This window comes from Trichechus manatus, unplaced genomic scaffold (genome assembly GCF_000243295.1).
Source record: "Trichechus manatus latirostris isolate Lorelei unplaced genomic scaffold, TriManLat1.0 scaffold00157, whole genome shotgun sequence".
NCBI lineage: Eukaryota > Metazoa > Chordata > Mammalia > Sirenia > Trichechidae > Trichechus > Trichechus manatus.
The window spans coordinates 2,809,399-2,831,489 of NW_004444093.1; the positions used below are offsets into that span (position 1 = coordinate 2,809,399).

Sequence of the window (22,091 nt, forward strand, 5' to 3'; positions counted from 1 at the left end):
TAAACCAAAGCTAAGAAGTTTCCTGAATACAATCAAACACTTTTGAGGGACAGCGTAGCAGGGGTAGGGGTCTGGGGACCATGCTTTCAGGGGATATCTAGGTCAATTGGCATAATAAAGCTTATTAAGAAAATGTTCTGCATCCTACTTTGGTAAGTGGCATCTAGGGTTTTAAAAGCTTACAAGCGGCCATCTAAGATGCATCAATTGGCCCTAATCCACCTGGAGTAACGGAGAATGAAGAACACCAAAGACAAATGGAAAGTAGTAGCCCAAGAGACAGAAAGAGCCACATAAACCAGAGATTTCATCAGCCCGAGACCAGAAAAACCAGATGGTGCTTGGCTACCACCAATGACTGCCCTGACAGAGAATACAACAGAGAGTCCCAGATGGAGCAGGAGAAAGGTGGGGTGCAGAACTCAAATTCTAGTAAGAAGATCAAACTTAATGGTCTGAGACTGGAGGAACCCTGGAAAGCATGGTTCCTGGATTCCCTATCAGCCCAGAACTAAAACAATTTCCGAGGCCAACTCTTCAGACAGGGACTGGACTGGACTGTGGGACATAAAGTGATACTCGTGAGGAGTATGCCTCTTTGCTCAAGTAGATACAAGAGACCAAACAGGCAGCTTTTATCTGGAGGTGAGATGGGAAGGCAGAGAGGGTTAGGAGATGGTTGAATGGACATGGGGAATTAAGGGTGGAAAGGGGTAGTGTGCTGTCACAGTATGGGGAGAGCAATTAGTCACATAACAATGTATGTATAAATTTTTGTATGGGAAAAAGAAAAAAGAAAATGCAGGGGCAATGATGTCAGGCCTAGCTCTTTACAATGAATTATTTTATATAACAACAAAAGCACAAACAGCAAAAGACAAAATAAATAAACAGAACCTGATAAAAATTAAAAACTGTTGTTCTTCAAAAGACTTTACCAAAAAAGTAAAACAACAAGCTATCAACTGGGAGAACATCTTCAGAAACCGTATATCTGATAAGAATCTAAGAATCAAAATATATATAAAACTTTAACAACTTAAAAACAAGTAGACCAATAACCCAATCACAAAATGGACAAAGGAACTGAATACACATTTCACCAAATCAGACTTTCAAACACCCAAGAAACACATGAAAAGATGTTCAGCATCATTAACCATTAGAGAGATGCAAATCAAAACCATAGTGAGGCACCATTTCACTCCCACTAGGATGGCTAAGATTAAACAAACAAACAAACAGAAAATAACAAATGTTGGCGAGGATGTGAGGAAAGTGGAACCCTTATCCACTGCTGGTGGAAATGCAAAATGGTGTAAGTGTTGTGGAAAACAGTGTGGCGGTTCCTCAAAAAACTAAAAATAGAACTACCATATGACCCAGCAATTCCACTCCTACGTATGTACCCAAAAGACTTGAAAGCAGAAACCCAAAGAGGCTTGTACACCAATGTTCATCGCAGCACTATTCACAATAGCCAAAAGGTGGAAACAACCTAAATGCCCACCAATAGATAAACAGATAAACAAAATGTTGTACATACAGACATACAGTGGAATACTACTCAGCCAGTAGGAGAAACAAAGTCTTGATACATGCTACAGTATGGATGCAGCTTGAAGACATTATGCTGAGTGAAATAAGTCAATCACAAAAGGACAAATATTGTATGACCTCACTTATATAAAAAGATAATAAAAGGCAAATGTACACAGACCAAAGTTTATCAGTGGTTACAGGGGCAGGAGGGAGGGGAAAAGGGGGGGAGGGTTAATGGTGATGGAAAAACCTCAATGATTAAGTGTACGGTTATTGTAATTGCTGTCAATCAGTCGTACACTTGTAAAAAGCTGAATTGGTCAAAGTGATGTGTCATGGACCTTCCTCCAGAGCTGACAGAGAGAGAAAGCCTTCCCCTGAAACTGACACCTTGAATTTGGACCTCTAGCCTACTAGACTATGAGAAAATAAATTTTTCTTTGTTAAAGCCATCCACTTGTGATGTTTCTGTTAGAGCAGCACTAGATGACTTAGACACAATTTGGTACCGAGAGAGGCGGGTGCTGCTCTAACAGATACCTAAAATGTGGAAGCGGTTTTGAAACTGTGAATGGATAGAGGACCAGCAACAGCAGAGGACCTGCAGCAGCAGAGGACCTGCAGCAGCAGAGAAGCAGCAGTGGCAGGAACCACCAGTAGCAGAACTTAGAGACCAGCACGAGATGGTGCTGGAGCTGACCTGACCCATGGAGCGAGAGAGCTGAGTGCCTGTGTGCAGGAGGCTTCCTGGTGGAGTGGGGTGCCTCCGGGCACTTATCAACAGAGCTACAGGGCTTTGGAACACTTGCCCCAGCAGGTTAGATGTGGGTGTGAGGCCTGAAGAGCAGAGAGACCAAGAAACCAGGAAGCAGACGCTGAAGAAACAAGGAACACAAGAAACCGCGCAGCCTCAGTTGCAGAAGGTATGGCCTCAACCTTTGGGGTTTCAAAGGGTGAAGCCATGGCCTCTGGTGTTTCTAAGGGTGGAGTCACCACTCAGATGGGTAGGAGAATGGTGCGTTTAAAGCCAAGGGAGCAGAGTTGCTGTCCCAGTGGGCCTAGAAGGCCGAGCTGAAGTCCAGGGCCGAGGGGCCTCCACTCACAATCTGGACAGCGTGGCCAGTACCTAGAGTCTGGAGGGCAGGGCCATTATGTAAATTGTCTCAGAGAACAGAAGATTATTTTCAACGCCTTGAGGGCTAATGCAATGTGTTCTGCTGACTTGCTTGGTGCCTGTTATCCCTTCTTTTCCTCCAGTTTCTCCCATTTGTAATGAAAACATCTAGCTTGTGCCTGTTCTGCCATTGTACCTTTGGAAGCAGATAACTTGTATTCTAGATTTCACAGATAAAGAGGAATTTTTGGATTTTTGGATTTTGGACTTGGAGTCAAGACTTTTGCTATGATATGCTGGGATGAATATGTTCCGCATGTTCCAAGGATATGATTTTCTGGGGGCCAAAGGGTAGAATGTCATGGACTGGATTATGTCCCCCAAACGTGTGTATCAATTTGGCGGGGCCATGATTCCTAGTATTGTGTAGTTGTCCTCCATTTGGTGATTGTAATTTTATGTTAAAGAGCATCAGGGCGGGAATGTAGCACCCTTACTAAGGTCACATCCCTGATTCAATGTAATGGGAGCTTCCCTGGGGTGTGGCCTGCACCACTTTTTATCTTACAAGAGATAAAAGGAAAGGAAACCTAGCAGAGAGTGGGGGGACCTCATACCATCAAAAAAGCAGTGCCAGGAGCAGAGCATGTCCTTTGGACCCAGGGTTCCTGTGCAGAGATGCTCCTAGTCCAGGGAAGAACTGATCACAAGGACCCTCCTCCACAGCCGACAGAGAGAGAAAGCCTTCCCCTGGAGCTGACGCCCTGAGTTTGGACTTCTAGCCTACTAGACTGTGAGAAAATAAATTTCTCTTTGTTAAAACCATTACTTGTGGTAGTTCTGTTGGAGCAGTACTAGATGACTAAGACATGATGTGATATATTTACAACAACAACAAAAAGGAGTAGCTGCTGAGGGTGCTTATGTATAACCAAAAACATTATGGGATGTGGTTCCTTCGTTTAGAGGTTTTTAGGTCATGATTTCATGAGATATCCCAGTTGATTGGCCTAATAACGTGTTTACTGCTTCTGTTCTAACTCCTAGTTCGTGGTGCAGTGCCTGGGATCTTAAAAGCTTGCAAGCAGCCATCCAAGGCACAATAATTGGTCTCTATTCATGTGGAGCAACAGAAGAAGGAGAGTCAAGAATAGAAGGAAATGGAAAGTGTGGCTAATTGCCTCATGAACAACTGCCTCCTTTGCCATGAGACCAGAAGAACCGGATGGTACCCAACTACCATTACTGTACACTTTGATCAAAGATACCATAGAAGAATCCTGATCAAAAGAGGGAAAATGCAGAATAGAATTTCAAATTCTCAGAGCCTCTAGATTTCTGGAGCCATGGATGCTGGGTGAACCCCTAAAACTACTACCCTGAGATAATCTTTTTTTAATTGTGATTTAAGTGAAAGTTTACAGTTCAAGTTAGTTTCTCATACAAAAATTTATGCACACATTGTTACATGATCCTAGTTGCTCTCCCTATAATGTGACAGCATACTCCTCCTTTCCACCCCAGATTTCCCACGTCTACTCAACCAGCTCCTGTCCCTTTCTGCCTTTCCATCTCAGCTCTGGACAGGAGCTGCCCTTTTAGTGTCATGTATCTACTTGAGCTAAGAAACACTCTCTTCACCAGTATCATTTTATGTGTTATAGTCCAGTCTAATCTTTGTCTAAAGAGTTGGCTTCAGGAATGGTTTCAGTTCTGGGCTATCAGAGTGTCCCGGGGCCATGTCTTCCGGGGTCCCTCCAGTCCCTCTGAGATAATCTTTAAGCCTTAAAACAAAAATATCCCTTGAAGTCTTCTTAAAATCAAATAATTTAGCTTACCCAGTAAAAATGGTCTGCCTTGAACATTATGATCTTTTAAGATCTATATGGGATCAAAATGATAACAGCAACTTAAAAGATTAGACAGGAATCTTAGGAGGTAATGAGTTTATGTTAATGGGGAGAACAACTCAGAAAAGTAGGGTGAGAATGGTCACACAACTCAAAGAATGTAATCAATGTCACTGAATTGTACATGGAGAAACTGTTGAATTGGTATATGTTTTGCTATATATATTCTCAACAACAACAACAAAAATTTAGGAGAAAAAAAAGTATGGGAATGTGTGTGACCTACCAAGGGGGAGACTACGTATCTCTGATGGGGTAAAGGAACAGGTCTGAATCAAGATCTCTTAATCGGAACAGATTCCAAATCTCCTGTTGAAATTCACCTTTCATTAAGACTAACTCGTTAATACTACATATGAAGTCTGATGAGACTAAGAGAATAAGATGGTAAAGAATCTCTAACTAGCCAGGGAACACATGGTAAGTAAATACAACTGTCTGCACTTGGTATAATGTGGGAGAAAATACCTTGAGATGCACTGTCGAAGGACTTGATGAGGGTTTTGACAGTGGGGGTTGGCTCGGAGGACGTCGAAGACCTCCTACTCAGCCCCATCCCTTGTCGTAGGGCTGCCAGATCTCTCTCAACAGCATTCATGTAGTTATAGACCCGACCTCGCTCCTCCTCTTGCCTGAAAACAATATTTAAATCAGAGCATTCTTACTTATGCACTAGAAGACACATATTTTCCCCTCCCAACTACAAAACATTAGAAAGTATCTGTTAAAAACAAAAAACAGAAGTATCAGTGGACTAAATAAAGTACCTGGCCTAATGTTCTCATTTGCTGGCACATTCCAGGAAATGGTACTTACATTTTTATATCAGGTTACCCTAAGTAGGTTAAGTAACCATCAAATTCCATTGTCATCTGAGTAAGTGTAAGGTAAGGACACCAGCAGTCAATTAGCAGTGAAATGGGAGGCAGCCTGGCCAAAGATCCTGACTCAGAATGGGGAATCTGAGGTCCTGTGCAGGGAGAAGTCAGTCTTTCTTGGACGGTCTGTGCATTCACCAGCACATCTGCATGAGCTGCACTGGATCCATTGAAAATGCCAAGCACACACGTGGACATACAAAGAAAGGAAATCAAAGCCCACACTCTTAAAAAAGCAAAACAGCAAAACTGCTGCAGTCTCCAAATAGAATTTCTACAAAGAAAAAAAAAGCCAAGATCCATATTAGTAACATGACTCCCTGAGATACTTCAGTGTGATGGATAATGAGCCATCCAAAAAATCAATTCCATTTCCTTTCTGGCTGGCTCTAACTCACCGAACTGACTAACACAAAAGTTTTAGTCTGTAATGAGATTACAGTTGCAGAATTTCTACATGTCATGTAACTATCATGAAAATTTACAGATGGACAGAAATTACTCCAATCCTGAGGAAAATTTGTCTTTGATGCCTGTTGGCTCTTCCAGCAGGGTATTTTTCTCAAGATGCACCACAGGGTCTCATGCTCAGCCAGCCGTCATGATCAGAAGTTTTAATAAAGAATCAACAATAGCAACTATCAAATCTTTTGGTCTTAAAGTCCCTTTACACTCTTAAAAATTATTGAGGCTCTCAAAGAGCTTTTGTTTATATGGATTATGTCTATTGACTTTTACCATATTAGAAATTAAAGAAATACCTAAAATATTTAATTCTTAAAAATAAAACTAAAGTAGGACTTATTAACATAAACAACATATGTTTATGAAAAACGACTATTTTCCAAAACCAAAAAGATTAGTGGGAAGGGTGGTTCTGTATTACATTCTTGCAATCTCTTTAACATCTGGTTTCACTTCTGCATCCAGTCTACTGAGATATGAAAAGAAGGAGATCTCACATAGACGTGTAGTTGACAAGGGAAGACTATTTTAATAGTTTGTTCAGATAACTATGACTGTTTTTCTTTTACGTTGTTGTTAGGTGCCATTGAGACAGTTCCAGCTCATAGCAACCCTATGTACAAAAGAATGAAACACTGCCCAGTCCTGTGCCATCCTCCCAACTGTTGTTATGCTTGAGCCCGTTGTTGCAGCCACTGTGCCAAGCATCTCACTGAGGATCTTCCACTATTTCACTGACCCTCTACTTTACCATGCATGATGTCCCTTCTCGAAGGACTGGTACCTCTTGATAACGTCTAAAGTATGTGGGATGAAGTCTTATCAACCTTGCTTCTAAGAAGCATTTTGGCTGTACTTCTTCGAAGGCAGTCCATGGTATATTTAATATCCTTCGCCAACACCGTAATTCGAAGGCATCAATTCTTCTTCAGTCTTATTTATTATCCAGCTTTCACATGCATATGACGCAATTGAAAACACCATGGCTTGGGTCAGGTGCACCTTAGTTCTTAAAGTGACATTTTTGCTTTTTAGCACTTTAAAGAGGTCTTTTACAGCAGATTTGCCCAATACAATACAGTGTTCGATTTCTTGACTGCTGCCTCCATGGGCATTGATTGTGGATTCAATTTTTCTTTGATATTACAACAAAACTCAACAAATGGTAGCTACCTCACGGTTAGCTGCAGTATGGAAACCGAAACCCTCTCAATGAACTGTTCCTACGCTGTCCACTAAAATCCATGGGTCAATCTTTTGCTTTTAATGGATCTCCACCCACACTGGATTTTGTGGCATCATGCATTGGTTATATATTGGTAATACAAGTTTTATACTAGTAGAGAAAGAATAATCATCTTCTCCACTCCATGTTCTGCTTAAGGAAGCCAAAGAAAATGGTTTAGCAATACTTTTCTCTGAGCCATACACTTGAAAGCTAGAAAGATAGCATTCAAAAACATACTGTTGAATTATTTTCCTAAAATTTTTTCCTAGGTGTACTGAAGAATTACCCAAAGTAATGAATGATCTCAAACACAAACATTACTATCCCCTACTCATAGATGGAGTCTCATCATGGAGCTCAGCATGCATCACAAACCTCATCTCATCTAACTATTTTTATGGGTTTCCACTGGTCTCTATGTTAAATGGGAAAAATAATACTCTGGCTACACATATGGTATAAAACAGAACGAGTGAAAATTCCTCACTGAATGACGGGGAGGAACTCACTCTGTGTTCTCTACTATGGTTTTTAACATGCTAGCTAAAGTGTGCTGATCACTGCCCTACGCACTTCACAGGCATAACTTCATTAAATCCTTACTGCTGTAAAGCAGGTGGACTATCTCCATTTTCATGATGAGAAACTGAAGCTCGGGGAGATTGAAGGTCCTGCCAAGATCATACAGCTGATAAGAGGCAGAGCTGGGATAGGGCGAAGTCTGCCTCTGGAGCCCCATTCTAATCACGAAGCTATAGTGAAGAAAAATAACATGCTGGAGTGTGTGTGTGGCGGGGGGAGATGTGGACAGAGAATCGCTCTTGGTGACTGACAATGATGGTGACTCTGCAAGAGCCATATTGACAATGCTATTTCACAGGTGTCATAAAACAAGGCACAGAAAAGTTGAGTAACTTCCACTAGATCCAAACTCAGTCATACCAATATCAAGCCTCAAGTTCTTTCCATAACACCACATCACAAAACTGATTTACTGAAACACACAACTGATTTCTCAAGACATACTTGCGTGACTTTATCTCCTCTAGTTCTTTTGTGAGTTTCTCATTTTTTTCTTGAGTCTCGTGTAACCGGCGCTTCAGGTCGCCAATCTCCTCCTGGGCTTCAGATTTAATGTCATTTGCGATGACGACTGCAGTCTGGAGATCAGCTTGAAACTGCCGCCATTCCGCAGATTCTTCCTGTGTTAAAAAAGTAAATTTTTATTTCCAGAAGACAGCAATGAAGATTTATTTAAAAGCAATACAATTTGTTTATGATTAGACTCCTATAAAGCACTGTACTCCCTAAATGATGATTAACTTTTTAAAAATTCCATTACCAATTTCTACAGGTAAATGCCATCATTATCAGTGACCTTATTCCTGATGAGAAAAAGATTTTCTAGCTGGCCTCTCTACTAAAGCACCCAGCACTGAGTGCTCAGTAAACATTAACGATGACAATGTCAAGCCTCCCTTCCTCATGCAATTTCAAACAAGTCTTCTGAAAATAAACACATCATCCAAAATTCACAAAGCTTTACCTCTGAGAAGCTCAAGAAGGTATATAAATGTTGTGTGAACTATACTGAAAGGTTTTACAATGAAAAACTATAAATATCCTGACATCAAAAACTAACAGGGAAAAAAATTAAAAGTACAAGAAAAGGAAGACAAAGCAAGAAAAAAGACACTAAACGCAATACAGACAGGCAAAGTCCACCCAGAGCAGGTGAGGCGCTGTGAGCCCGGCTGTCTCCCACAGTCCTGGAGGATGCATACGGCTGGTGAGAAGTTCCCTGGGCCTCACCCTCCTTGGTAGCCACACTGCCAGGCCACTCTCAAGCACCTCCCCATACCACAGCAGTTCTTGAACACCGTGGAGGCAGGCTGAGCAGCCAGACCACGAGATGAGCTTTTCCCCACCTTCAGAATCACAGCAGCACTGGTACAGGCAAGCGGGTCAAATCCACAGAAAGAAATCTCTTGTGAAAACAACTTTGAGACATTTTATGGTCAAGAGCTAATAAACTTGATTTATATAACACTTGATCCCTAAATTCATCTTCTTAAAATGTTCAAATTCCACCTATAACTTACTAATAGATTCTTCTTCCTAGAGTCTAGCAAACTTAGATTCTTCTTCCCAGAATCTAGCACCAGTCCCAATTTGAAATAACAGATTTGCTAGCTGTAATGTCGTAACTGTATCTAAAGATGATTCAGAGCATACGGTATGACCACACCTCAACTTCCAGAAAGCTGGATTTTCTAAGGAGATAATGCATGAGGATTTACCCTACCCGCAGTCTCCTGTGGAGTGTCTTGATTTCTCTTTCCATGTCATGTTTTTGGTCCTGGAGTTTTTTAACTGTATCTGAAAAAACCACAAAAGTTAAAATTCTATTCCTAGACCTGTGTTCAAAAGGAATACTATAAAGGGAGGGGGCACTTAAATATGACATTCAAAGAAAAACTTTAAAAGAAAAAAGTGATGTTCATTCCAAGTCATTACTCAATTTTACACTCTACAGAAAATATCAAGTTTAAGTCACAATTTGTAGATCACAGTCTTCCTTAGTATCTCAATTCTGAAACAAAAAGTTAAATCAATTGTTAGAAACACACATTGTTGGTGCATCACCAATCAAAACAACACTGACTGCTATTAAAATGTGAACTGTTAATCACAATGCTTATTAATCCAAGGTATTTATGCAAGCATAATTTACACACTGGAATAAATTCCACTGAAGTGGTAAATTACTACAAAATTACAAATTTTGCTATTTAAATTAATTAGACAATTTTTTTTTTTACAAAATAAAGAATATATTTATAAAATAAAACAAAACAAAACCCACTGCCTTTGAGTCGATTCCAACTCATAGTGACCCTACAGGACAGAGCAGAGCTGCCCTCAAGTGTTTCCAAGGCTGTAAATCTTTACGGAAGCAGACTGCCACATCTTGCTCCTGCAGAGCAGCTGGTAGGTTCAAATCACTGACCTTTCAGTTAGCAGCTGAGTGCTTAACTACTGCCCCACCAGGGCTCCAAGTAAAACAATTTACTCCTCAAATTTTTTCTTGCATATTATAATTTTCTTAGAACAATTTCATCTACTCTATAAACATTTAATGAGTACCAATAACATGCAAAGTACCATTCTAGATATAGTAGAAATACAAAGACACAGCAATGTATCTCTTGGAACCAGAAATGTACAGGGAGGCACCATTTGACCTGGAGATTCTATTCATGCGTGAGAAGAGGGGTTTGGGAGGGCATCATGCCAGTGACCACCACCCACAGCTGGCAGCTCCCACAGCTCGGGAAACAGTCACTCTCCCTGTGGTTAAGCTCCAGAAAAGGACCCTCTACTCTGACTTTACTGCTTGCCCGCCCCCACCCTTTAGACCTGTGTGCTCTCCTCTGTGCTCCAACTCTGCCTTCTACAACCTTACAATAAGCTACTGCCAACATTCTTACATTTCTTCATAGATCTGTCTCAACCACTAGACTGAAAATGCTTCTAAGGCCAGAGATACATGGTGTCTTCACAGCCCTAACACCTGGTACATGACAGGCTTCTAAAATGGAATAAATGTATACACTGGTATAAACAAATGTTATCTGCCGTAGAGCTGGCCCCAAATCACTGCAACTCCTTGCACAATATAAGGAATCGCTGCCCAGTGCCGAGCCATCTCCATGGTGGGTTGTGGATCAGGCTGTTGTGATCCATAGGGTTGTCAATCGTTGATTTTCAGAGGGAGCTCAACAGGCCTTTCTTCCCAGTCCATCTTAATCTGGAAGCTCCACTGAAACCTGTTTAGAATCATAGCAACATGCAAGCCTCCACTAACAGATGGCTGGTGGCTGTGCATGAGGTGCACTGGTGAGGAACTGAACCCCAGCCTCCTGCATGGAAGGTGAGGATTCTACCACTGAACCACCACTGTCATAATAAATAAATAAATATATCAAGCTAATGGTAGCACCAAGAAAAAGCAATTCTAAAATCACTGCCTAAAGCTTTTTTAAAAAATTAATATTTATTATCTGGCACATTCTAGCTACAGACACTGGGGTTTCCGAGTAAATAACATTCCCTCCCATTCCTTACACTTAGGAGCAGGAACCCAGCACAGTGAACAGCTTTGTACACTGACACCTAAACCAACAACCAATCCCCTTAAGCTAGCAGACTACCAGCTTTGACTTCAGCCCCTGAAGTAAAGGCATACAATGTTCTTAGCTTACTCGCTACTTTTCCTTGTGCCAGGTCCATCAGGATGTTGCTCTGCTGAGGTCTTTGGGACACAATGCCACAACTTAGTGATGGCACATTTGTATTCTGATACTTTAACATGACATGATTTCACTTCAGTAACAACATAAAAAGCCCAGTTATTAACAATAATTACATAAATAAAATTATTATATTTATTATAATTAATAATATAATTATTGTTATATTTTCTAAAGCTGGGTAAAAAAATAAATGAGATAAAATGTGGAGGCGAGAAAAATTTACCAATTCTAGTAGCCAGTAATAAATTTCCTCCCATTCACTGTCCCAAAACTACTGAACAAAGTTGTTGATAGGTGCTGTCAAGTTGGTTTCAACTCATAGCAACCCTATGTACAACAGAATGAAACAATGCCCAGTCCTACGCCATCCTATCATCATTATGCTTGAGTCCATTGTTGCAGACGCTTTGTCAGTCCATCTCGTTGAGGGTCTTCCTCTCTTTCGCTGACCCTCTGCTTTACCAAATATGATGTCCTTCTCCAGGGACTGGTCCCACCTGATAGCATGTCCAAAGTATGTGGGACTAAGTCTTGTCATCCTTGCTTCCAATGGGCATTCTGGCTGTACTTCTTCCAAGACAGATTTGTTCGTTCTTCTGGCAGTCCATGGTATACTCAATATTCTTCACCAACACCATAATTCAAAGTAATCAATTCTTCTTCGGTCTTCTGTATTCATTGTCCAACTTTCACATGCATATGAGGCGACTGAAAACACCATGGCTTGGATCAGATGCACCTTAGTCAGTGACATCTTTCTTTTTTAACACTTTAAAGAGGCCTTTTGCAGCAGATTTGCCCAATGCAATGCATCGTTTGATTTCCTGACTGCTGCTTCCATAAGCGTTGATTGTGGATTCAAGTAAAACGAAATCCTTTACAACTTCAATATTTTCTCCATTTATCACGATGTTGCTTATTGATCCAGTTGTGAGGATTTTTGTTTTCTTTATGTTGAGGTATAATCCATACTGAAGACTGTAGTCTTTTTGTGTGTATGTGTGTGTGTGTGTGCTTTAAGTGAAAGTTTACAATTCAAGTTAGTCTCTCATACAAAAATTTATACATTGTTATGTGACCCTAATTGCTCTCCCTATACTGTGACAGCACACTCCTCCTTTCCACCTCTGATTTCCCGTGTCCATTCAACCAGCTCCTGAACCTGTCTGCCTTCTCATCTCACCTCCGGCCAAAAGCTACCCATTTAGTCTCACATATCTACTCGAGCTAAGAAGCACACTCTTCACGAGTATCATTTTATGTCCCATAGTCCAGTTCAATCTTTGTCTTAAGAGTTGGCCTTGAGAATGGTTTTAGTTCCGGGTTGACAGAGAGTCCAGGGGCAATGCTTTCTGGGGTTCCTCCAGTCTCAGTCAGACGATTAAGTCTGGTCTTCTTACTAGAATTTGAGTTCTGCACCCCACTTTTCTCCTGCTCCATCAGGGACTCTCTGTTGTGTTCCCTGTCAGGGTGGTCATTGGTGGCAGCTGGGCACCATCTACTTCTTCTGGTCTCAGGCTGATGAAGTCTCTGGTTTATGTGGCCCTTTCTGTCTCTTGGGCTAATACTTTCCTTGTGTCTATGGTGTTCTTCATTCTCTGTTACTCCAGGTGGGCTGGGACCAACTGATGCATCTTAGGTGGCCATTCACTAGCTTTTAAGATGCCAGATGCCACTCACCAAAGTGGGATGCAGAACATTTTCTTAAAAAACTTTGTAATGCCAATCGACCTAGATGTCCCCTGAAACCATGGTCCCCAGACCCCTAACCCTACTACTCTGTCCCTCGAAGTGTTTGGTTGTGTTCAGGAAACTTCTTAGCTCTGGTTTAGTCCTGTTGTGCTGACTTCCCCTGTAGTGTGTGCTGTTCTTCCTGAAGGCTGTAGTCTTTGATCTTTATCAGTAAGTGCTTCAAGTTCTCTTCATTTTCAGCAAGCAAAGTTGTGCTATCTGCACATCACAGGTTGTTAATGAGTGTTCTCCAATCTTGATGCCATGTTCTTTATCATACAGCCCAGTTTCTTGGATTATTTGCTCAGCATACAGACTGAATAAGTATGGTGACAACATACAACCCTGATACACACCTTTCTTGACTTTAAACCATGTAGTTAGGGCCTATGAAATAAAAGGCATTCAAAATATACTCGCTAATTCAACAAATATCTCTGAAGTGCCCACTTTGTATCAGGCTTTGTTCTAGGTGCTGAAGATAGGAGGGAAAGGAAAAAAAGAGATAGTCTGGCCCTCTTGGACACAGGCCAATCTTGTGTCTAGCTGGCAACAGAGGTTGTTTCCACATGTGAAATTCTAGAAAAGGATGAAAATCTGTCTCCTATACAAGCTACTTCAGAACTCACCTATCCAACCTCACTTAACCTGGAAACTCAGGGTTCCACAGGCCATCTGGCTGGCTGAGGGCAGAGCAGATACCACGTTGAGTGGGCGTCCAGTGCCCCGATCCATTCTGATGGTAGAGATGGCTCTGGACCCACAGAGGGCTATGGGTCCTCTGGCCTCATACCTGGATAGATCCAGAGTCTCAGCAATCAGGCACAGTGATGAAAGAAGCTGAGGGATTTTAATGTTGAGAACACATGGGGTTACACCTTTCATTTACACTATAGCAACTGACATGCAAGAAATATTTGATTAAAGCAAGCAAGCAAACAAAAAATGTTAGGGATATAATTTTGCCTCTCTGCTGAATACTGTTTTCCTTTCTGTTCTTCTAGTCACAAAGGGCATATCTACAACTATCTTTTAGATATAATTCACACAAGAAAAATGACAGCAAATCTTACTCTGGCTCACTTACTGGCATCTTGATTCTCAGGTGACACCTTAAACTGTACGGCCATCTTATACTGATCATAAAATTCCAAAGTTCATTCATTTCTTTTGTTTTGTCCTTTTTTTTCCCTTTAGCAACTCTTATCCATGGCTGTGGGAGCCAAATAATCACTGTTCTTAAAAGGCCCTTTTTCTGCACCTGCCACTACAGGTTTATCACTACAAAGTCTTAAGTCTGCTCCCTTTGAAGAGAACTTGGCAGCCAGTGGACATATTTAGACAGAATACAGCTCACTAAAAGTGTCTCTGGGAAATTTGAGTTAAACTTTACAAATCATGTCTGTGTTTTACTTTGCACCGTGAAGTATTAAAAATGACAACATGCTTTTTCCCCCTGGAAACAAAGGAGTTTGTGCTTAAGTTCTTGTTTTGAAGACTAGCTTAGCAAAACTGCCATCTGGCACAAGTAATGGTCACACACAAGGCAGTGGTATATGACTCCATTCACGTCATTAAGGTCAACTCTACTTTGAGGAGGCAGCTCTTCTGGCACTATATTACACAGTGTTCTGCTGTTATTCATAAGGTTTTCACTGGCCAGGTGTTTTAGAATTAGATCACCAGGTACTTCTTCCTAGTCTGTCTTCATCTGGAAGCTCAGCTGAAACCTGTCCACAACAGGTGATTCTGCTGGTATTTGAAATACTAGTGGCATAGCTTCCAACATAACAACAACAGGTCTCACAGGGTTTCCAAGGAGCAGCTGGTGGATTCGAACTGCCAACCTTCTATTTAGCCGCCAAACTCTTAACCGTTGTACCACCAGGGCTTGAAAGCAATGTATACTCACAATAAAAAACATGTTGCAGTGATGCTGAAAGCTATGCCACTGGTATTTCAAATACCAGCAAGGTCATCCATGGTGCACAGGCTTCAGCAGAGCTTCCAGACTAAGACAAACTAGGAAGAAGTACCTGGTGATCTAATTCTAAAACAACTGGCCAGTGAAAACCTTATGAATACCATTTTTTATTATGCACTTAAAAGCTAGACAATGAATAAGAAAGACCATAGAAGAATTGATGTCTTTGAATTATGGTGTTGACAAAGAATACTGAATATACCATTGACTGCCAGAAGAATGAACAAACCTATCTTGGAAGAAGTATGGCCAGAATGCTCCTTAGAAGCAAGGATGGTGAGACTTCGTTTCACGTACTTTGGACATGTTATCAGGAGGGACCAGTCCCTGGAGAAGGACATCGTGCTTGGTAAAGCAAAGGGTCAGCGAAAGAGAGGCCTCAACGAGACAGACTGACACAGTGGCTGCAGGGATGGGTTTAAACATAGCTGTAAGCCTCACAACTGCGATGCTGACACAGAACTGGGCAGTGTTACGTTCTGTTATACACGGGGTTGCTATGGGTCAGAACGAACTCAATAGCAACTAACAACAATAACACTGGTTATATTGTTGCATAAGCCTTTCCACTTAGCAGTGCATTATGGACATCGTTACCAATAAACACAGATCTGCTGAGCCATTTTGACAGCCCTGTAGCAGTCCATCATTTGGATACACATCATGATTTATTTTAGCAACCTCCTATTAATGGACATTTAGGATGGTTCCAAGTTTTTTGTTATAAATATGGTGAATATGTCTGTAAAATTTTTCAGGTATGACTTGAAGATATATCTTAGAAGTTGAAATTTTGATGAAACTATCAACAGGACCCAAATCAATCCATTAAAAGATCCTAGCTCAAGTACACTGCTTTGTTCTTTTGTTTTTGAGAATTCACCAAGTTACAGAATTTATTATATAGAATACACTGAAATCAGTATTTTTTCAAGGAACACTATTATATCTGGCTACTATTCACCGTAATGTTATATTTCAAACTTTCATTAGTTTTTTAATTACAAAAGTAACACATTCACACTACTACTGACTTCCTTTATTTCACTTTGTAACATTTCTCCTTGCCATGCACACAGACCTTTCTCCCTCATCTTCACTTGGAAAATGGCAGCTCACAATGGGGATGCAACTAGGTTATTAACTAGATCTTAGCTGCCGAAAACAGAAGTCGCTTCCAAGTTTGTGTGCAACAAGCAATGCTGCAACTAACACCCGCCATCTATATATACATATATATTTGTTTCTGAAGGACAGATTTCTGCAAGTGGGATTGTTAAATCAGTGTTGTCCTTTTAAACTTTTGATCAATACTGCCAGAATAACCAAAGAGGCTGCAGCAATCCACACTGCTTGCAGCAGCATAAAGAAAGCCCTTTCTTCTTTCTCTTGCATACTATCAATCTTTTCAATTTTTGCATATCTGCTAAGTGAAAACTGGTATCTTGTTTTCCTTTGTATTTCTTTTTTAGTGAAACTGCGCATCTTTTATGCTTTTTTTTTTCTGACTTATCTATTTGTAACCTTTATTTAGCTAGTGGACTGTCCTGTCTTACTGATTTTTAGGACCTCTTGCTCTGTGTATGTGTTATAAATATTTCTCTTTGTTATTCATAGTACTTATGCAGAACTGAAAATCTGAATGTATACATAAGTCATATATGAGAATTCTCTTTTACGGTTCTGGGCATTCTGTCTTGCTCAGGAAGGCTTTTCTCATCATGAAATGATACAAGCCTCCTTCACTATTTCCTTCTGCTGCTTTCCCAGTGTGGAGCTGCCCTGCTCAGCAGTGTCATCAGTAGTCCACGAAAAAGATGCCAGCCTGTGCTAGGTGTGAGACTCTAGCCCCCAACCTCTGGAACTACAGAGGGCAGGAAAGACACTTATACTTAACACCAAGCCCTCATAAAGCATTACTATGAAAAAAGTTGTTGTTAGGTGCCATTGAGTTGATTTCGACTCACAGCAACTCCATATGACAGAGCAGAACTGCCCCACTGGGTTTTCTTGGCTGTAATCTTTACGGAAGCAGATCTGCAGGTCTTTCTCCCGCAGAGCAACCAGGGTGGGTTCAAACAGCCAACCTTTCAGGTAGCAGCTAAACACTTAACCATTGCATCAGGGCTCCTTATGCAAACAATAAGTGGTTAATAAAGTCCTTGTGACTGATGGATACATGGGCTGAGCCACAGCTGAGATGCCATTGATGCCACTATCCTCAACTCCCATAAGCTGTGGGTTGCTAGACTGGGGATGAAGGCATTAACTTTGTTTCGTCGGGCTCCGCTGCTCTGCTTCTTCCTGCTGTTTCTCTTCAAGCTGTTGGTTTACTCTCATGTCTGGTGAGTCTTGGTTGGTTTTTCTTATTTATGAAGGACAGATTAATTAGTACTAGTCACTTCTGTGTTTCTCAACAATTGGGAGAGCCATTGTCCTCCCCTCAGGCTTCTGCTGGGCTTACACACAATGACTGGGTAAGGACTGGTGTGGCACACACCGTTGGTGGGCTCCCTGGATGCACAAGGGGGACAGGCTGCCTCAGCTGTGCAGTCGCAGTGGTGGCTGCACTGCATGCTGGGCCTCTGTGGTCCTTTCCCCAGGACACAGGCAGTTACCACAGGCCCAGTTCGCTTTTCTTTCTGACTGCAAGTTCATGCTAGGGGCCCATGCACCACATTATTTAGAGAAGCTCTCTAGCAAGCAGCAGGCTGGGGTAGCACCAGGGCCAGCACCCTCCAGAGGAGTGGTGTAAGGGCCTGGCAACCCCTCAGCACCATGGCCTGCTCCTACTCCCTGTCCCTCCACTCTCTGAGATGGGGGCTTTAGCAACCAGTCCCCACTCCCACGCTTTGCCAGGAATATCATTACTCAGAGGTTCGGGGTTCTCCTGGACTGTTAAGTTTTCTATTCCAATTGATTTCTCCTTATCCCCAATTCCAGAAATTAACCAAAATTGTTCACGGGGCCATTTCCTTGTTTTCTGTCTTTGCCTTAGGTCCATTTTTTTTTTTTTTTTTAACGTTTCTCTTGCCATGTCAGGGGAACTATGGAAAGTAGAGAAGGTATAAGTGTGATCTCAGGCCACCATCTTGAAATGGGAGTCTCAGCAGTGTTTATTAATGAGTTTTTACATTAGATCTTTCTAGCTTAAATTCTTAGTTACCTAGTGCTTTTCTTAAAGCAAATATCACAAGTGGGTAGCTTTACAGAAAACAAATTTATTTTCTCACAGTTCTAAAGGCTAAAAGTCCAAATCAGGGTCTCAGCCATGTCACTACCTTCCTTGTCGGTAGCCCTGGGAGTTCCTTGGCTTGTGGACAATCCTTACATTGCATCTGTCTCTACCCTGTGTGGGTCTCTATGTCTATCCTGGTCTTTTTATGACTCAGAAGTGATTAGGTTTAGGACCCATCCTACACTGGTATGACCTCATTAACATAAAAAGAGAAAAACCCTACTTCCAAACAGGATCACGTTCACATGTACAGGACCTAGGAATTCAACACATATTTTAGGGGGGCACAATTCAACCCAAAACAGATGTTAAACCCAAGAACTAACTGAAAAGCATTGCAGGCCACATCTATGCAGCGTTTGGCACTGATGTTGTAATGGGAACTCATGAGCTAACTTTCAGCATCACTGTAATAACTCTCTAGCTTACAGACAGAGAGCCACCTAATACTGACACTGTAAAAACTGAAGGAGCCATCTCATCCAGCCCAGTGCCTCTATTTATGGATGAGGAAATAGAAAGATCAGGTAATTTCATCTCTTCTATTTCCTACTGCATTCATTTTCTATTGCTGCCATGTGAAATTACCACAAAGTTAGTAACTTAAAACAGCACAAATTTATCATCTCACAGTTCTGTGGGTCAGAAGTCTGACATGGGTCTCACCAGGCGAAAATCAAGGTGTTGGCAGGGCTACGTTCCTTTCTGGAGGCTCTGAGAAAGGATCTGCTTCCAAGTTTACTCAGGTTGTTAGGGGAATTAAGTTCCTTGCAGCTATAAAACTGAGGTCCCAGTTTCCTTACAAGCTGTCAGCCAAGGGCCAGTCTTTGCTCCTAAGACTGTCAAATTCTTTCTCAAGCTTCTTCCCCCAACTTCAAGGCCTCATGCTTCAAATCTCTCTGACTTTCCCTTCTGCCTCATCTCTTCCCGTGTTTCTTTCCTGATGTATCTCTCAGACTGACTCTAGCCAGAAAAACTTCTCTGCTCTTAACAGTTTAGCGATTAGACTGAGCTCACCCAGGATAATCTCCCTGCTTTAAGGTTTGTAACCTTATTTATAAGAAGCCCTGGTGGTGCAATGGTTAAATGCTCATCTGTTAACCAAAAAGTCGGCAGTTGGAACCCACCAGCTGCTGTGTGGGGGTAAAAACCTGGTTATCTGCTCCTGTAAAGATTACAACTTAGGAAACCCTGTGAGGCAGTTCTCCTCTGTCATATGGGGTCACTATGGGTCAAATTAACTCAATGGCACACAACAACAACAATCACAACCCTAATTGTATTTGCAAGATTATATTTTGTCATGTAATGTAACATATTCATACCAAAAAAAAACCAAACCCACTGCCACCGAGTCAATTCTGACTCATAGCGACCCTACAGGACAGAGTAGAACTGCCCCATAGGGTTTCCAAGGAACAGCTGGTAGATTCAAACTGCCAACCTTTTGGTTAGTAGCCGAGCTCTTGACCACTGTGTCACCAGGCTCCTAGATTACCATATGACCCAGCAATTCCACTCCTAAGTATATATCCAAAAGACTTGAAAGTAGGGACTCAAACAGATACTTGTACAACAATGTTCATTGCAGCATTATGCAAAATAGACAAAAGGTGAAAACAACCCAAGTATACATCAACATATTCATGGATAAACAAAATGCAGTACACACATTCAATGGAATAATACTCAGTCACTAAAAAACGACGACAACCAAAAAAAAAAAAAAAAAAAGAGTATTATACTAAGTTAAAGAAGCTGGTCACAAAAGGCCATATGGCCATATGTTGTATAATTTCATTTATATGAAACATCCAGTAGAGTATAGGCAAAACTATAGAGTCAGAAAGTAATTGAGTGGTTGCCTAAGGCTGGGGAACTTGGGGGAAAATGAGGAGTGGCTGCTTATAGGGATAGGGTTTCTTTTTGGAATGATGAAAAGTTTTAAAATTAATTGTGGTGATAGTTGCACAACTCTGTGAAAATACTAAAAACCACTGAATTATACACTTTAAGTAAGTAAGTGAACTGTATGTTATATGAATTATAACTCAATAAAGCTGTAACATAAAACACAAATAAATGTCTCTTACAAGTGTACATATGGGGACAATGGGATGTATACATTTTAAAATCACAAAGACACTAACAGCTCAAAATATTTATCACTTGTCCCATTAGCAGTAAATCATGCTTACTACTCTCTTTTAATGAAAACAACCTGGATTTGAATCTCACCTCTACTCCTGACTAGATGTGTGAACTTGAACAAGTTGCTAAACCTCTTTGTCAACTAGGAAAAACACCTACTTCTAGGAAGAACATGTCATATATGAAAAGCACATAGCCTAATGCTTGTATAAGGTAGATTCTCAAATTTTCACTCCTTCTGTTTTCAATTTATTCAAATGCTGTTAATAAGAGTAACACATTGTACTGAACATCTCACACCATGCATTCTCAACCTAGGCGATATTATCCCCACGAGGCATTAAAATTTCCTGGTGGGAAGACGGGAGGGGGGAAGTTACCATTAAGGAAAAACAAAAATGTCTAAAAAATCTCCTTAGGGGGGCAATAATGAAAAAAAAGTTGAGAAACACTGCTTTGAACAATTGTAAAGCTTTATCACCTGACAGGATTCCGGCTCCAGGAGAGCAATGGGCCTTCAGGGAGAGTAAGACAAGCTGGCTTAATATCCCAACTCTTTGTAGGGCATTTTCACAACAAAACTTTATTCCTACACTAGAATTTTCTTTGCTTGTAGGTTCGGCTACAGATAATTTGTCTTTAATCTTACAGGCCTTTTATTTGCATTTCCTGAGTAGAGACTTTCTTTAAAAACTCTGTGGCAGAAGAGCTTGCTCTTAAAGATAACTAGAAAAAAAAAAAAATCGGGCTAATTCCCAATTTTAAATCTAACTTTTTTCAATTAATATTTATAAGCTTCATATTTTAATTTCAACTTTGATAAATATCAAGACATTAAAAAATTCCCACTAAAAGATTCCACAGAAGAAAATATTTAATGTCAATTTCTCAATAACAGTATTCCCTGCCACCAAGTCCCCTACACCAAGTACTGACTTAGTATCTACTCCAAATGCTAGAATTCTCTAGGAAAAAAACAGTCCTATTACACTACAAAGATATAACAACTAAATGTAATGCATAAAACTTATTTGGGTCTTGGTTCTTATAAAAATACATAAAAGACATTTTGAGGACAGTTGGGAAAATCTGAACATGAGCTATTAGATGATCTAGGAAATCATGATTAATTTTATTAGATATGATAATATTAGTATTGTGGTTATAACGAGAATTATTTTTAGAAGTTGCATGCTAAAATATGTAGGGATTAAGCGTCATGAGGTCTATAATTTAGCGTCACAACTGATTCAGTTAAACAAACACAAGGCAAATATTGCAAAACACTAACAACTGTCAAATCTAGGGTGATAACTACTCTACTCTTTCAATATTTCTGTATATTTAAACTTTTTATTAAAAAAAATTAGGGAGACGTCTGGAGCAAGGGAGAATGAAGAAAACCAAAGACACAAGGATAAGATTAGCCCAAAGGACTAATGGACCACAATTACCCTGGCCTCCACCAGACTGAGTCCAACACAACTAGCTGGTGCCTGGCTACCATCACCAAGTGCTCTGACAGGGATCACAA

General features: G+C 40.8%; 1 protein-coding gene across 6 annotated transcripts in view; it reads right to left on the bottom strand.

Annotated features, from left to right (window-relative positions):
• The window catches only part of SPECC1L (sperm antigen with calponin homology and coiled-coil domains 1 like), a 272,749-nt gene that overhangs the window by 149,966 nt on the left and 100,692 nt on the right, over nt 1-22,091 (bottom strand). For 5 of the 6 annotated variants that reach the window (XM_023740528.1, XM_004386171.3, XM_023740527.1 and 2 more), the window contains exons 6-8: nt 9,443-9,516; nt 8,164-8,339; nt 5,035-5,198 (exon numbers count right to left, since the gene is read on the bottom strand). In XM_023740528.1, coding sequence (XP_023596296.1) covers nt 5,035-5,198; nt 8,164-8,339; nt 9,443-9,516 — 414 coding nt within the window. Of the gene's footprint in view, nt 1-5,034; nt 5,199-8,163; nt 8,340-9,442; nt 9,517-13,813; nt 13,996-22,091 lie in introns of those variants that run through there. The other variant, XM_023740531.1, reaches the window with a different exon arrangement.